The sequence below is a fragment of the Gossypium hirsutum genome, chromosome D13, assembly GCF_007990345.1.
Source record: "Gossypium hirsutum isolate 1008001.06 chromosome D13, Gossypium_hirsutum_v2.1, whole genome shotgun sequence".
In the NCBI taxonomy this organism is placed as follows: domain Eukaryota; kingdom Viridiplantae; phylum Streptophyta; class Magnoliopsida; order Malvales; family Malvaceae; genus Gossypium; species Gossypium hirsutum.
This window is the reverse complement of record NC_053449.1, coordinates 54,814,646-54,830,655: the sequence shown is the minus strand read 5'-3', so window position 1 is coordinate 54,830,655 and position 16,010 is coordinate 54,814,646. Positions and strand designations below refer to the sequence as shown.

Here is a 16,010-nt window from a genome sequence, read left to right as displayed (position 1 = left end):
GTGTGTCAGGCTTAAATTATTCAAGAAAAATGAAGATTCAGAACAACATAATGCTGTTACTTGAGATAAATAATAAGTTCTGTAGAGTCATTGTTAGGAAATTCTGGGACTGGATTAAGACATCAGATAACACATTTGGGCCTAGTCGGCAAGTATATTGTGTTAAGTCTTGCTAAGATTTTTGTCGACTAGCAATGTACAGGACTATGTCATCTCCAGATACATGCTTTCGGAAAATGATGCGAGAACAGAATACTTGAAGTGGTGAGTGATGGGAGTTTAAGACTTTTAAGTACCTTGATGCTCTGGCTTTTGTTTCTGTTCCTCTGGTAGGCAACGCTGAGAATGCTGCCTCTATCGAGATTTTGTGCAACTTTATGACTGTAAGCATGCCTGCCATCACCTTCACATGGCAGAATGCGCTGTAAACGTTGGTTGAGGTAATCTCTTCACAGAAACTAATAGGGTATCATTCATGTCTGAAGTTTTTCATTACTAGAAGAAGAACAAGCAGTTGCAGGCATTTCATAGTATAAATCCGTAATAAAAATTCCTCAGTTTCTTTGCTTTTAGGGATGATCATGAATCAGGCTGTTGGATTTGATCTTTCGTTCTGGAATATGATTATATACATAAATATATATTATGTAACTGAAGTTTCAAATAAATCTAATAGTTTTATCATAAGAATTGTGAATATTATTTTCTTATATTGAATAAATACTTAGATATTTATTTATGTATATGATTTATAACTTTATGTGAATAGAATATGAAATGTGAAGGAAGAGCAAGGTAAGAAAGTGAATAAAGTTTTACCTTAGGAAACCAAAATGAAGTGTTAAGGCTAATAAAGTGAATGATCTGTTAGGAAAGAACCACATTTAATATTTATAATTTTTAAAATATTTAAGCATGAATTTGATTAATTTATCATTTTCATAGCGTTGAAGAATATGGTGAACACATATTTTATCATTTTCAATTGCTAGATGACACAGTTAAATTGAGGAATATGAGTTGGGAAGTAAATGAGTAAATTGAGGTGAGCCATTGCTTTTTCTTTTTTTTTTTTTTCAAGTGACGTCAGATTAATTGAAGAAATAAGATTACAACATTAAACACACACACACACACACAGGTGCTTGAAAAACCAGCAAATGGTAAAAGTTCCTCAGACAAAATAAAAGCTGAACAGGCAGCATCATCCAAGCAAAGGACCAATCGAAGATCAATTGTAATTGGAGCATCACTCGATGTAGCATGAGCCAAAGCTTTGCAGAAAGGATCAGAAAAGGGATGCCTCTCTCTCTTCTATTTTTCTACTGAGTAACAAATAGTTACCAGACAATGTATTCCTTTTGTAGAATCATAAAAGCTTTCGAAATAGTAAATTTATTAAACAATAAATGACATTTTTGTTAAGAGTAAATGTTAATTTTGTTTAAATTTAGTCTTTTTTTTAATGATATAAAGATTAAATTGATCTATTTAATAGTAAAGGGACTAATTCAATTTAGTTTCGATAATAGGATCTACCAATTTCATTTGCCCGTCGTATAATATATTACATGATTTTTTTTTGGTTATTTTGGATTTGTTGAATGATTGGTTTCAATTTTTGAACACTATTGAGGAGCATTTTATATAATGTTAAAATAAGCTTTAAGTCTTTGTATTCTTTGACACTTAGAATTTAGTCTATTTACTTTTATTTTCACGAATTTATTCTTCCTACTTTTCGTATTTGGAAAATCATGTTCAATTGTTAATACTATTAAATTTATTTTTGTCAAATTTGTTGGTGTACAATTTGAAATTAAATAAATACTCACTTGATAGCCATGCAATTAAAATATTACTTTTATACTGAACCTAAAATTAATAGAAAAATTTAAATTCAAAACATAGAAGGATTAAATTTCTTAAAATAAAAGTAAGTATATTAAATTCCAAACATAAAAAAAGTACAAGGACTTAATGCATACTTTAACCTTTTATACAATTTATGAATATTTTATATTTGAAATTTATTTAATCCCATATTTGTAAATATTATATATACATATTAAATTATATCTAAAAATTGGTGAATACGTGACCATATCAAATTAGTTATCATTATATTATTAAAAGAAATCAAATATTGTTAAATTTTGATAAAGTTAACATTTACTATTTAACAGAGCTAATATTTTGAAAGCTTTTTATGGTTTCGAAAATAAAATATTTTATTTAAAATTGAAATACAAATAAAATAATAATTGTTAGGTCAATTTTTAATTAATGAATGTTAACCATGTTGGTTTTCGTTGATTATTTTAATAGTATGCGGATTAAATTAATAAATTTAAGAGAGATTAAAAAAATAGAGGGATTCATTTATCCAGTTTCTATAATATAGGGACTTAAAAGGCAATTGCACCTAAAAAATATTTATAAGAAATAAAATATATAAAAGAATTCTAAAATTTCCCGACCCACTCTCATCAGTGTTCATAGATCCCTGGCCGCCAAAGAAGCCTCGCACCACCACTGTGTCCCAGCTTCTCTGCCCTTCAACCACAGACCTAACCAAGCACCACCCTCTTTAACCCCCAGGTAAACATTTTGGAACCCTAAACTTTTAACTTCAACAATGTTTATCTGCTCTGTTTCTCCCCTCACTCTGTTATATTTCTTTTAATGTTTTAAGCAAAGGTTTAGTGTAAAATCCAAGACATCTATCTATCTGTTCAGGAAATTTTAGCTTATATTTTTCTCACTATTATCTATCTCCTATTTTGCCAGGTTTGTTCTATGTTTCTCATTTGTTAACTTGATATTGAAGAAAATGTCGACCAAGTCACAGCCATCTTCATGGTTTAGGCTCCTTAACCAGACCTTTCAGAACCCTCCTAGAACTCCGCCTTCATTTTCTCGGAAAATCTCATCGCCAAACACCCATTACTCAAGTGCTCCTTGCCTCCGCAATCGTATCCCTAAAACCCTCTTAAAACCCCATTCCCCATTTTGCCGAAAAATCTCAACTTTTTCCTATTTTCCCAATCACCAAACACCAAAGTCTCCACTTTCTTTTATGAGATGTCATTTCTCTACAAGCTTTACATCGGACGAGGCAATCGATGATCTGCTTGAAGAACTTGTTGCTGAAGTAGAACTGGAGAAGCAGAAAGAACGAGAGGATAGGAAGAGAAAAGGTTTGGATACAAAGGATATTGATGAAGAGGATAATGAAGATTATATGGGTGTAACGCCATTGATAGCCAAGCTTGAAAAGAAGGAGTTAACGGAACAAGATATTGATCTAATGCTTGAGGTCCCCACGGATTCGGATACCGAAGAAGATAGTGAGGATGAGAATGATAGGGATGACAACAAGTGGGAATTGCAATTTGAGAAGAAAAAGAAGATGCATGAGCAGCTGTTAAAGAACTTCTGTGAGGCGGGTAAATGAACAAGTCTTGTTTTAATTGTGTTGATTTATAAGTGATATTTATGAAATTTCATTAGTTGATATATTGGTGACAAAATTTACGCTTTTGTACTTGACAGGGACACTCGATGATGCTTTTAAATGGATGGAGAAAGTTAACAAGTTTGAGGAAAAGCATTTTAAACTTCGTCTTGAATATAGGGTCATTGGTGACTTGATGAATCTACTTAAGGTGGCTGAAGGAAAGGAGAAATTTATCCTTCAGCAAAAATTGAATAGGGCAATGAGGCTTCTTCAATGGAAGGAAGCTTACGATCCCAATAATCCTGCCAATTATGGAGTTATTCAGCAACAACAAGTTGATCCTTCTGGTGATCATGAGGAAGGTGCTGAACTTGAGAATGAGAATGAGAAGAAAATAGTAGGCAATGATGATGAGGAGGATGAAGAAGAATTTGATGATATGAAAGAGAGGGATAATATTCTCTTGGAGAAGCTGAATGCTATTGACAAGAAACTGGAAGAAAAGCTGGCAGAGTTGGATTATACATTCGGCAGGAAGGGAAAGCTTCTTGAGGAGGAGATCAGAGATCTTGCAGAGGAAAGAAATGCTTTGACAGAGAAGAAAAGGACACCTCTTTACAGAAAGGTAAGTGCATACAATATCCTCTATTTATATTGCTTCCAAGTTCAAACAGTTTAGTTATTTTTGAATGGTTGAGGGACAGAATCTAACCTAATATATTTTACTTATTTCATGCCTTTCATGGGCAGGCTCTGCTAGTTGAAGTTCTTCTTCTCCTTCACTCCCATTTGTCATTACCTTGCTAGAATGAAATGGGTTATAGCATTGAGAAAATTCTATTGAACTACCTTAACTGGATTTTATTCTTCATATTCTCTAAATTATATGAATGCATATATTCATTGTTTATTTAGGATTTAAGTTAAAAAAGTGCCATTGGCATCATGGGAGAAATATGTGATGTATGTATAAAAGACCTTGTGATGTGCTTTATAGACACCAGCTTACTTGTTTGGGTATGCCGTAATGACTATGCAGTGCAGTTATCTGTTCCTTTGAAATTTGAGCAATGTCTAAAGCTGCCTTTTCAATAGCTATAATTGAACTTGAGTATGGGATAGTGCATGAGGAGTTTTGCTTAGAAAAGCCCATTTCATTTTTGGAAATGCCAAAAGATAAAACTTTCCTGATATTACATTTCTGTGTTGCATGTAACAAACTGGGTTGTTTTTGAATGATGGCAGGGTTTTGATGTGAGGTTGATTGATGTAAACCGAACTTGTAAAGTAACAAAGGTAACCTCATGTCATCTGTGTTTTGTTATTAGATTGATTTCTATGTAACTCATTTGAAGTTGATATTGTCCAGGGAGGGCAAGTGGTCAAGTACACCGCTTTGATGGCATGTGGAAACTTTCATGGTGTTGTTGGATATGCAAAAGCCAAAGCCCCAGCAGTCCCTATTGCACTTCAAAAGGTAACTGTTCACTGCTTTTATTTGTACTGTTCATTAGTTTTGCACTCTTCATCGATAGGTGAATCAGACACATGTTTTACATTTTTAACCCTATACCAGTATAGTTCCTTTTTAATATTGAAAAAGGCATAGTATGCAGTTACATTTGACTTCCTCAAATATAATATATAACATGCCATGAGCTTGAGGATATGACCTTTTACAAATTAGCAATTTAAGTGGGAATAAGGGTAAAGGATACGAAAATTTGACACTGGTTGGTGCTGATGTACAAATTACAATATATTCAACTCAAGTGTGAGTGTTAGATGTGACCTACGAATTAGAGATGTAAGTGGGAATAAGGGTAAAGCATATGAAAATTTGACACTGGTTCGTCCTGATGTACAAATTACAAATTTAACCTATGTTACTAGGATAGTTAGACTGAGGTGTGAGCGTTGGATATGGAGGTGTGACGGTGTCTTCATTTTTTCTAAAGGTTTTCTTATTTATTGGGAGGATCACAACCGTATATTCATGTCAAAAAATACGATGGATGTGGATGTCTTTGTATGAAAATTTTGGGGGGGTTTCATTCCCATCTAGGTTTTCAAATTTTCAAAATGGTTTTACTTGTTTGGGTAAAAATAATGGAGAATTTCAAAATTTGTGAATAATTTCAAGAAGGGATTTGAGTTACTTCCTTCAAATTCCACCTAAAAATGTGATTTTTTTCAAAATTTCTGATAATCTTATTTCATTTAATACTCGTAGTCCCACTATAAAATAAAAAAAGCTTAAACTTCAAAATATAATTTTTATTTGCTTCTAACATATATTTTTAAAATTTTATGCTATTAAAAAAATTTGCAAATGTGTTTATATTATTTACTTTTAACGTCATTATTTTTCTTTTATTAATACTTTTTAACTAATGAATTTTCAGTAAACTAAAATTTTCTAAGGTGACTATTAATTACAATTACAGTTGCTAATATTTTGAGAATATTCAAAATTTTAAAAATCCTCGTGTATTTTCTCATTTTATTGATAGCTTTTCTGTGTATGTTTAGTACGATATCCATGTTTTAGATTTTATATACAACAAACTCGTACAGCGCTACACTAGAAACTCTTATAATGTAAATGTTTCGTTGTGTGTTCAAAGCTGTATGTTTCAAATAAACCTTGTTCTAGCTCTTGACCTAGTTTCTACTTTTGGGGCCTAGTCTTGCTAATATTAAGGTTCAGGGATTTAAATAGCGGTCCGTTACCGAAATAGCGGCCGTTATATAGCGGTAACGGCACCGTCCGAAACCGCTACTGCCGAAACCCGCTATACCCGCAATACACAATAAGTAATGTAAAATTCACGACCGCGATACCTGCAATGACCGCAATAGCATCCGTTATGTCCGCAACCGCGATAAACGCAATGCGACCGAAAACGCGACCGCGACCGCAATTTAAATCCCTGTTAAGGTTATCTGTTTTTTCTTATGATTGGTTTTTATATGGTTACTCTCGTACCATGATGCTATGATGTCTGGGTGGGAGTAGTGAAATCAATTTAATTCGAAAGGTGTATAATATCATCAATATTGTCCATCATGAACATGTTGAATAAATCATTAATCAATTTTTAACGTTAGAAGCTCGATAAATTTACATGACTTGTGTAACTTACCAACAGGTGCATGAGAAATGCTTTGAGAATCTTCACTATATTGAACGACATGAGGAGCATACGATAGCCCATGCAATTCAAACAACATATAAGAAGACTAAGGTGTGCAATGCATAACTATCTTCTTTCATCGCCATTTTTAATCTCAATCTATGTTTGTCCTAATTGTTCACTCTTTTTAAAACTTGATATGCATTGGTAGGTCTATCTCTGGCCTGCAAAAACTACAACGGGTATGAAAGCTGGAAGAACTGTTGAAAACATTTTGGAGTTAGCTGGGTTCAAGAATGTCAAATCTAAGGTAATAGAGTTTGTTTTACTCGGAGTCGGGCATATATGTTTGCCAAGAATTTTCATGCATTTGGAAGATTGTTAGAGATTCATTTCTCATACTTGCATGTAGAAGTGAATAGGGTGGGTTCCTTACAATGGCTAATCTGAACTATATATCTTCTCAGGTTATTGGCTCAAGGAACCCTCACAACACCGTCAAGGCTGTTTTTAAAGCCCTCAATGCAGTAAGTAACTCACTCACCCTAGATATTGGAATAGGGTTTAAACCACTCATTTGGATTTGACTTAAAAGAACTCGAATTTTACTCGGTAATTGTTGAGTCGAGTCTGAATTTGACTGGTGCGCGTAAATAATTGAGATGTCTTGCACGGGATCCCATGTTTACTAGTTAAATGAGAGCCTAATTGGGATTGAGCTCAAGCTGAGCCAAACCTCAAATTCAAGCTCGATTACACCTTAAATTGAATTTATGTTTGGCAGCCTGAATAACATAAGAATAAAAAATGCGTGCTTGCAGGTTGAAACACCAAAAGACATTCAGGAGAAGTTTGGGAGAACGGTTGTTGAGAAACACTTGCTGCAATAGCCCCCCCCCCCCCAATTCATACCCTGTATTTTGGATCAGATAAATTGAAAAGAAAAACCCCTTCAAAGTTTTGTCATTGTTTGATGTTTTGCCATGTATTTGGTTTCATAGCCCAGCACCCATTTCAACCATTTTTTTTTCTTTTGAAATAATTCGGGGCTCTGGTTTTGTGCCTAAATATTTTAGATAATTTTTTTTTCTTTTTCTGAACTTGGTTTTCTCCTCTTTTTTTTGTTCTTTTCTTTTAAGTCCAATTAGTGCTTTGGAAAAGGTCTTTTAGCCTTAATTACACGATCTGAATGTATCAAATGTCGTAAAATATGCGAATATGAATACATAATTGGGTTGGAGTGGAACACCATTTAGTTTTTTATATTTAATTTGATGATTTTTTTTCTTTGTATTTTTTTTCAAATTTTAAAATTTCCTTATTGTTAAATACATTAAGTCTTATTATATCTAAAATTGGATGCACTAAACATAGTTATATGTTTAAAGATATATTAACTTGTTATTTTTACGTATCATTCATTAAAAATTTAGTTAACGGGTCAAGTTGAAAATTTGAAATTCGAAAAGTATAGGAATTTGGAATTATTTAGTTGTTGAATATAGATTAAATTTATAACTATAAGTATGATACAAGATAAGCGAATTGAACTATTATTGTTTAGGTTAGGAATAAAGTTGAAAAAGTATAGAGATTAAAATTTATGTCTTTAAAATTGATCATATTAAATATATAGGACTAAATTTACAACTTTTATATTAGAATCTAACTTTGATTTTTCATTATAGTTTGGTTTAGTGTCACCATGGATAAGATTTTAATTCATTTAATTTGCAAGTGTCTTTTATATGTGTTACTTTTTATATGAATATGTGGCTTTTAAAATATAATTTCTATACAAATACGCGTGTGGTAGATAGGTATGCTAGTCTAATGTTAATTACATTTTACAAATTAAAGCTATTATTTGTTCGTTTGGATTTTGCAATTTTTTGAAACTAAATTTGTGGTTGAATTGGTCAAACTACAAATTTTTGGTTTGACTAATTTGATCACTTGTTCGATTCAAAGCAAATAAATTATTAAATGATTAAAAATAAAAATTAAAAAATCTAGTATAATCGGTTGAGCCATCATTTTAATCGTGTCAATTTATGGATTCATCAATTATTGATCTAATGTTGAAAACATTGGACTTTGTGATTGGGTTTTATATATTGCATTTCTCGGGCATTTTACCAAAAAAAGTCCTTTTTTTCAAAAATTATCGAAATGGGCTCATTATTTAATTATTTACTAGAATGGTCTATTTTTCGGGAAATCGCGTCCACGTCAGCGCGATGTCAGAGTACGCGTCAGGAAATCGCGGCCACGTCAGCGCGAGTTGCTGACATGGCAACAAATCGCGTCCTATATCCTGACGCCACGTAGCGCGTTCCGGGGGAAGCGATTTTGCCGTTTTTCCCACGTTAGGTTTTTTTGGCTTTTAGGGCTTAGGGTTCAGGCTTTTTAGGGTTTTTAGGTTCGGCAAGAAATAATTTTGAGTTGACGTTTCTGATCAAATAGTATAAAACCGCTTCTAGCAAGATGCTATTTGAGAAGAATTTGTGAAATCGCGCCGTCGTGGACTCGCTTTTGCTACAGTAGGTCATGGATGAAATAATTTTTTTTGACGTTTCTGAGCAAATAATATAAAATCGCTTCTAGCAGGATGCTATTTGAGAATAATTTGTAAAATTGCGCCCTCGTGGACGCGCTTTTGCTACAGTAGGTCATGGATGAAATAATTTTTTTTTGACGTTTCTGAGCAAATAGTATAAAATCGCTTCTAGCAGGATGCTATTTGAGAAGAATTTGTGAAAATCGCGCCCTTGTGGACGCGCTTTAGCTACAGTAGCATGTTTGGGCCGAGGCTATAAATTAGGCAGAAAATGTTCTCAGAATGCATAAGTCACAGCAGAAACAATTTAGAGAGGCTAAGAAGGTTAGAGTTTCATATATGAGTGAACGTATTAGTGTTGTTATTTACTACGATGGTGAGGCTTGCCACACCGAGAATGGTGTTGGTTTTTTGTCGGAGAATACGGTGCGACTGGTTTTTAACCAGAATATAGATTTGACAGAACTTCGTAAAAGAATTAGGCGTAAAATTTTCGGAACGACGCTAATGAAAGTTCTGTCTATCACGTATCGATTTTGTTCTTATGTTGATCCGGTGACATATGACTCGTTCGACATAAAAGGTGCTCGTAGCTTGGAGGCAATGATGCAGACTCATCTTGCTAGTGGAGCACCTTATATTGAGTTATATGTACAATTTACATCGCCAATTGATGTACTTGCGATCGATGTTCGAGATGTATACATGACCCCTGGCCGACACTCGGTTAGCGGGTTACAAAATACGGAACAACCCATGTTCGGTAGCGGTGTCGAATGCACATCCCCCGCAAGACACTCTGTCGGTGGATGGGACATGTACGTTGGTGGCTCGACGTTTAATGCTGAAAATACGTACTGGAGAATGACATCAAGTTCTAGTGGGTGGCAATCTACATCTAATTGGGGACGTTATCAAATGCCCAGAAGAAGGGATAACGTACTCCCTACGACGTCAACCGGTGAGGGGACCTCGTACGCTGCAGATGATTGTGGGTTAGAAGATGACTCCGATGTGGATCCACCTCGAGAGCCCGGGCCGGATGGTGCAGAAGTTGGCTTATTTTTTGAACAGAAGCCTATTCCAACATAACCTAAAGATGCTGGAAGGAGTTCAGATGAAGAAGAACATCCACGATTCAGAGCATACTCACCTCCAGCCCACATGCATAATGTCGATCTGTCTGTAGATGATGCGTTAGAGTTTCTAGATCTACCACACCAGTTGCGTGATCGTACAAGTTCGGAGGTAGATTCCAGTGAATTTGAAGTTGGTAATCAGTTTACCAACAAGGATAGTTTTATTGGTGCTTTGAAACAACATAGCATCAAAAACGTCGTTAACTACCACGTCGTTAAAATCCAAATCTGATAAGTTTGAGGCGAAGTGTGCGGTCTAAGACGACACATGTTCATGGAAAATCTACGCCTCGTTAAGGAAAAGAACAGGGTTGTGGAAGATTAAAAAGTACAAAGGTCCACATACATGTGCTGCAGGTATAGTATTGACGGTTTCTGAACAATACTTTTATTATGCAATGTTGCATTATTTAATGTACTCGGTTTATAGGTGTTTCACAAGATCATCCCAAGATGGATTCAGCTATGTTAGCTAGCTTGATACTACCCACGGTAAAAGCAGATCCCAGGACTTTAGTGCCGGTGTTAATTGCCAATATTCGTAGCCAAATGGGGTACACGCCCTCTTACCGCAAGGCTTGGATAGCTAAGAAAAAGGCGTTGGAGAAGATGTATAGTGGGTGGGACACCTCATATAATGAAATATGGCAGTGGTGTCAGGTGCTAGAGAGATACGTCCCAGGTGCCATCACAGACCTTGAAACGGAACATGCGTACTACAACGGCCGATTGCTACGTGGATGCCAAGTGTTCAAACGCCTGTTTTGGACCTTTAAGCAATGCCGAAATGCATTTCCATACTGCAAGCCGTTGGTACAAATTGACAGTACCTTTATGTTCGGGAGGCATACTCATCGGCTATTGCTTGCAGTGGCACAAGATGGCGGTGGGAGAATTCTTCCAATTGCATTTGCAGTAACACCGGGGGAGTCGTCTGATGACTGAGATTTCTTTCTCTCTAGGTTAAGGAGGCATGTGTACCCCCAACCTGATATCTGTGTTATTTTAGATCGGGGCACCGGTATACTAGCTGCATTTGATCGACAGGGAAGCTTATGACAGCGCACACACCATAGATATTGCCTAAGACACGTTGCTTCAAATTACTACAGGCAATATCCATCTAAGAGCGAACGACGACAAGTGACCAACATGGGTATTTAGTCTATATCTGTGTTATTTCGTTTGTCAATTTGAATTAGTTTTATTGGTAGAAGTGGTATAAATTATTCGCTATGATCTTATATTGGCAGGGTATGAAATAAATAAAGATCGTTTTCACGAGATGTTGGCAATTTTACGTTCAATTAACGCAGAAAGGGCGGACTACCTTTATAACATACGTTTCGAACAGTGGGCACAAGCATACGACGGCGGCCTACGATATGGCCATATGATATCGAACCTGGCTGAATGCATAAATTCTGTTCTTAAAGGAACGCGCCATCTACCGATAACATCGGTTGTGTGAGAGACATATTTTTATTTTGCAATGCTATTTCCAAAGCGAGCAGCAAGTTATGCAGGCCAGATGCAGGGAGGCCATGTATGGTGCAGTAAGGTAGTTCAAGAAATTAACAAGGCCAAGGCGAGGGTAAACACCATGTACATAGTGTGTCACGATCGAGACAATTTATGGTTTCACGTGACAGAGTTTGACAGACCGCAACAAGGTGTTGTTGGCGGGCAATATCGTGTACACTTGCAAAATAGGACTTGTGACTGTGGGATGTTTGATGCACTTCATTATCCATGCGCTCATGTTATTGCAGCTTGTCAGGATCTCCGTCTGGATCCAATGAGTTATGTGGACGAAGTGTACAAATTAGAAAACATGTACAATGTCTGGAGACATGTTTTCCCACCGGTCCCAGATGAACGTAAGTGGCCGCCCGTATCTCTTGCTCCTTTTAAACTGTTACCGGATAGAGAATTACGTCGCAAACCAAAGGGTCGATATAAAATTATTATTTGTTAGTACCAGTGAAAATATTTTTCCAAATCTAACATTATGTGAATGTAAAATTATTATCCGATAAATTGTATTAATTGTTAGTAAAATTATCAAATTATATAAAATTATTAATTGTTAGTACCAGGAAAAAACATTTTTCCAAATCTAACATTATGTGAATGTTAAGGGTTAGAGTTTTCAATTTAATTAAGTTAGGGTTTTCAATTTAATTAGGTTAGGGTTTAGGATTTAATTAGGTTAGGGTTTTCTTTTTAATTAGGTTAGGGTTTTTAATTTAATTAGGTTAGGGTTTTCAATTTAATTAGGTTAGGGTTTTTTTTTTCAATTTAATTAGGTTAGAGTTTTCAATTTAACTAGGTTAGGGTTTTCAATTTAATTAGGTTAAGGTTTTCTTTTCAATTTAATTAGGTTAGGGTTTTCTTTTCAATTTAATTAGGTTAGGGTTTTTAATTTAATTAGGTTAGGGTTTTCAATTTAACTAGGTTAGGGTTTTCAATTTAATTAGGTTAGGGTTTTTAATTTAATTAGGTTAGGGTTTTAAATTTAATTAGGTTAGAGTTTTTTTTCAATTTAATTAGGTTAGGGTTTTTAATTTAATTAGGTTAGGGTTTTTTTTCAATTTAATTAGGTTAGGGTTTTCTTTTCAATTAATTAGGTTAGGGTTTTCTTTTCAATTTAATTAGGTTAGAGTTTTCTTTTCAATTTAATTAGGTTAGAGTTTTCAATTTAACTAGGTTAGAGTTTTTAATTTAATTAGGTTAGGGTTTTCAATTTAATTAGATTAGGGTTTTCTTTTCAATTTAATTAGGTTAGTAGAATTCTCAAATAATATCAAAATATTCAAAAATTTCTATTTTATTACATCAAATAAACTTCTATTTTATTACATCAAATAATATCAAAATAACTCAAAAAAATTTCTATTTTTATTACATCAAATAAACTTCTATTTTATTACATCAAATAAACTTTAAAATACTCAAAATATTTGTACAAATAATTTTAAATACGACAATCAATGTCTATGCTCGGGGGATTCAGTGCCACATGGCGGCCGTCGACTGTTAAGCGCTGGATTCCTCCTTTCTCTAGCTTCCGGCGGCGGTTGTTGTTCTTCCGGCGGGGATTTTGGTTCTTCCGGTACGGCATCTGGTTGTCGGACTTGAGACGATGATCCACCTTCAAAAAATAGTGTATGTGGAGGTGTTTGCGTCACGAAGGGCGACGGTGTTTGAAACCCGTACGTTGCTAGGGATTGGTAAAACGGAGAGCTCCCCGACGGCCCCTCTTGCGATCCCTCGTGCGCCGCTGGCCTATACATCGGCGGTCCACTTGGCATAACAGGAAATGGAGCTGAACTGGGCATTTGGCTCCAACCTGCCATAGGACTCGGAAAAGGATACATATAAGGGTTAGGATATATATAAGGGCTAGGAAACGCACCTGACATTATCAAAAAAGGCGGTTGAGTGGGTATCATCGGTTGAACTGCTGCGTCGGGTGACTGTGTCGGTGCTGTTGTTGGGCCTGGTGATTGGATGGCCGCTGATGATAAGCCGGGTGAATGTCTAGGCCTCGTTGAGGGGCTGCCTTCGTCGTCTTGGATTTAGAGGCCCGCTCATTTCCCTTTCGACATGTATTTGTTGTTGCCTCTCCTCTGGCGTTAGTAAATATGGCTTGCCATGGATCCTAAACCATGGCATGTATTCTAGAACGCACGCTAACTCCGGAACGATGATTGGTTCCCGAGTAGGTATATATTCATGCCGATTTTCCCACATTTCCATGTACTCGGACCAGTATCTAGTCCAATCCGTATTCAATAGCTGAAGGTCAATTTTGTGGTGATCGTCAAACACCTCAGGGTCCACGGGAATCGGTTGTCTAAATCCAAACTGTCGTAGCACTCTGTCTGTCTGGTGCGGCTCCAAGGTTGCATAGTTGATCAACACGACTTTCACGTGCCAAGCATTCAGATTTTGTAAAAACTCTTCCGGGATTACTGCCCGAATTGCCAGATCCTCGTATGGTGTCCATTGAAACTATATGAACATGGTAGAAATATTAGTTATATACATAATACTAAATACTAAATACTAAATATCAATCGACTAGCGAATGTATGGAAATATCTATTTGCAATAATATTTACTTGTGCTTCCGACCGTTGGTCCAATAGAAGCCGTATATCTTCAAGAGAAGACTGTAATCCTCGTATATCTATTTGCAATAATACTTGTGCGTCCTAGAGGGCGCGATTTGTTGCCATGTCAGTAACTCGCACTGACGTAGCCGCGATTTCTCGGAAAATAGACCATTCCGGTAAATAATTAAATAATGGGCCAATTTCGGTAATTTTTGAAAAAAATGACTTTTCTCTGTAAATTGCCCGCATTTCTCTTATTTTGAGAAATGATTTACAGGGAAAAACATAAAAAGTTTCCACCCAATCGAGTCTTTATTAGCAAATAAAAATTGGTATTAATCGATTTGATAATTAATCGACACTAAGCAATACAAAGTTGATAAGTTGATATTAATCGATTTGACATTGATTTATTCAAGTTTATTCTGAGATTACATTATTTGTTAGTTTTTCATCAGTGATGTTATTTTTATTTTATTTTTATGCCGATAAGAGATCAATTGAGTTAAAATTTTCAATTGAAGATTTAGCCTAATTTTTAATAGTTAAGCTTGTTAAAATGTTAATTGAAATTAAAAATGAAATATTTTACTATAATTCTTGGGGATAAACTTCAAAATAAATATGAACTTTGGTTAAATGTGCAATGTCATTAATAAATTTTGATTTTGTACAATTTAATTCAATTTTCACAAATTACTAGCATAATTATTGATATAACAGCATTTTAAGTATACATATTGAATACAAATAATTATATATGAGTTAATTGCACTAGACATCCCCAAACTATTATCCTCATTCTATTTTGGCTTCCATAATTCAAAACATCGATATTATATCAATCAGGTCTTTCGATTATTAAAACTATTAATTTAACAGTTTATTGATACATCAAATCTAATGTGACATAATTTAAAATGAAAGTTTTAAAGAAAAGTAAAACATTATTGTGTAACTTTTAAAAGTAAAAATTAAATATAAAGTAAAACCGAGTAAATAGAGTGAACGGTAAAGCTTTTATAAAAGCTTTTAAAATCAACACCCAAATTTTAACAACTTCAACTATTCATTTTAAACTATACCACATAAGATTTGAAATCTCATTTAACAATTAATTTAATGATTTTAGTAATTGAAGGACCTTATTGATATAACTTTGATAGTTTGGGGGTATGATTAGAAAGTTTTAAAGTTTGGGGATCAATTTAAAATGATGGTTATTGTTTAGGGATGCACGGTGCAATTAATTCATGATATATATCTAACATAAAAATAAATCAATGTATTTATTCCTTACAATTGAATCAAAATTAAATTGTCAATGTATATTTTTCAATCACAAACAAAATTTCATGTGTATAATTACACAAAATCAAAGTTCAAATGTAGTTTTAAGAATTATCCCAAATTTTTAATATATAAGACGTTTGTATAATGTGAATTTAAAAATTGAAAATTTTAAACAACTCACATGACTTTCACTTTTGAGTTGAAATTTTTGTTTCTTTTAAGTTAAAGAAAATTTTGAGAGTAAATATCCTAATAACAATAAAGGAGACATGACAATCTATGAGGTTGAACCCTTATCAA

The 16,010-nt window shown here is 34.4% G+C and overlaps 1 protein-coding gene across 1 annotated transcript; it reads left to right on the top strand.

The window, feature by feature from the left end:
• Positions 1 to 2,472: 2,472 nt before the first annotated feature.
• LOC107922572 (uncharacterized) lies at positions 2,473 to 7,843 on the top strand. The gene is made up of 9 exons (XM_016852665.2): positions 2,473 to 2,601; positions 2,791 to 3,449; positions 3,556 to 4,085; positions 4,706 to 4,756; positions 4,830 to 4,937; positions 6,613 to 6,708; positions 6,809 to 6,907; positions 7,065 to 7,124; positions 7,419 to 7,843. Exons 2-9 carry the CDS (start codon positions 2,834 to 2,836, stop codon positions 7,485 to 7,487), a joined length of 1,629 nt encoding a protein of 542 aa, XP_016708154.2. The 5' UTR covers positions 2,473 to 2,601; positions 2,791 to 2,833; the 3' UTR covers positions 7,488 to 7,843.
• The last annotated feature ends 8,167 nt before the right edge of the window (positions 7,844 to 16,010 follow it).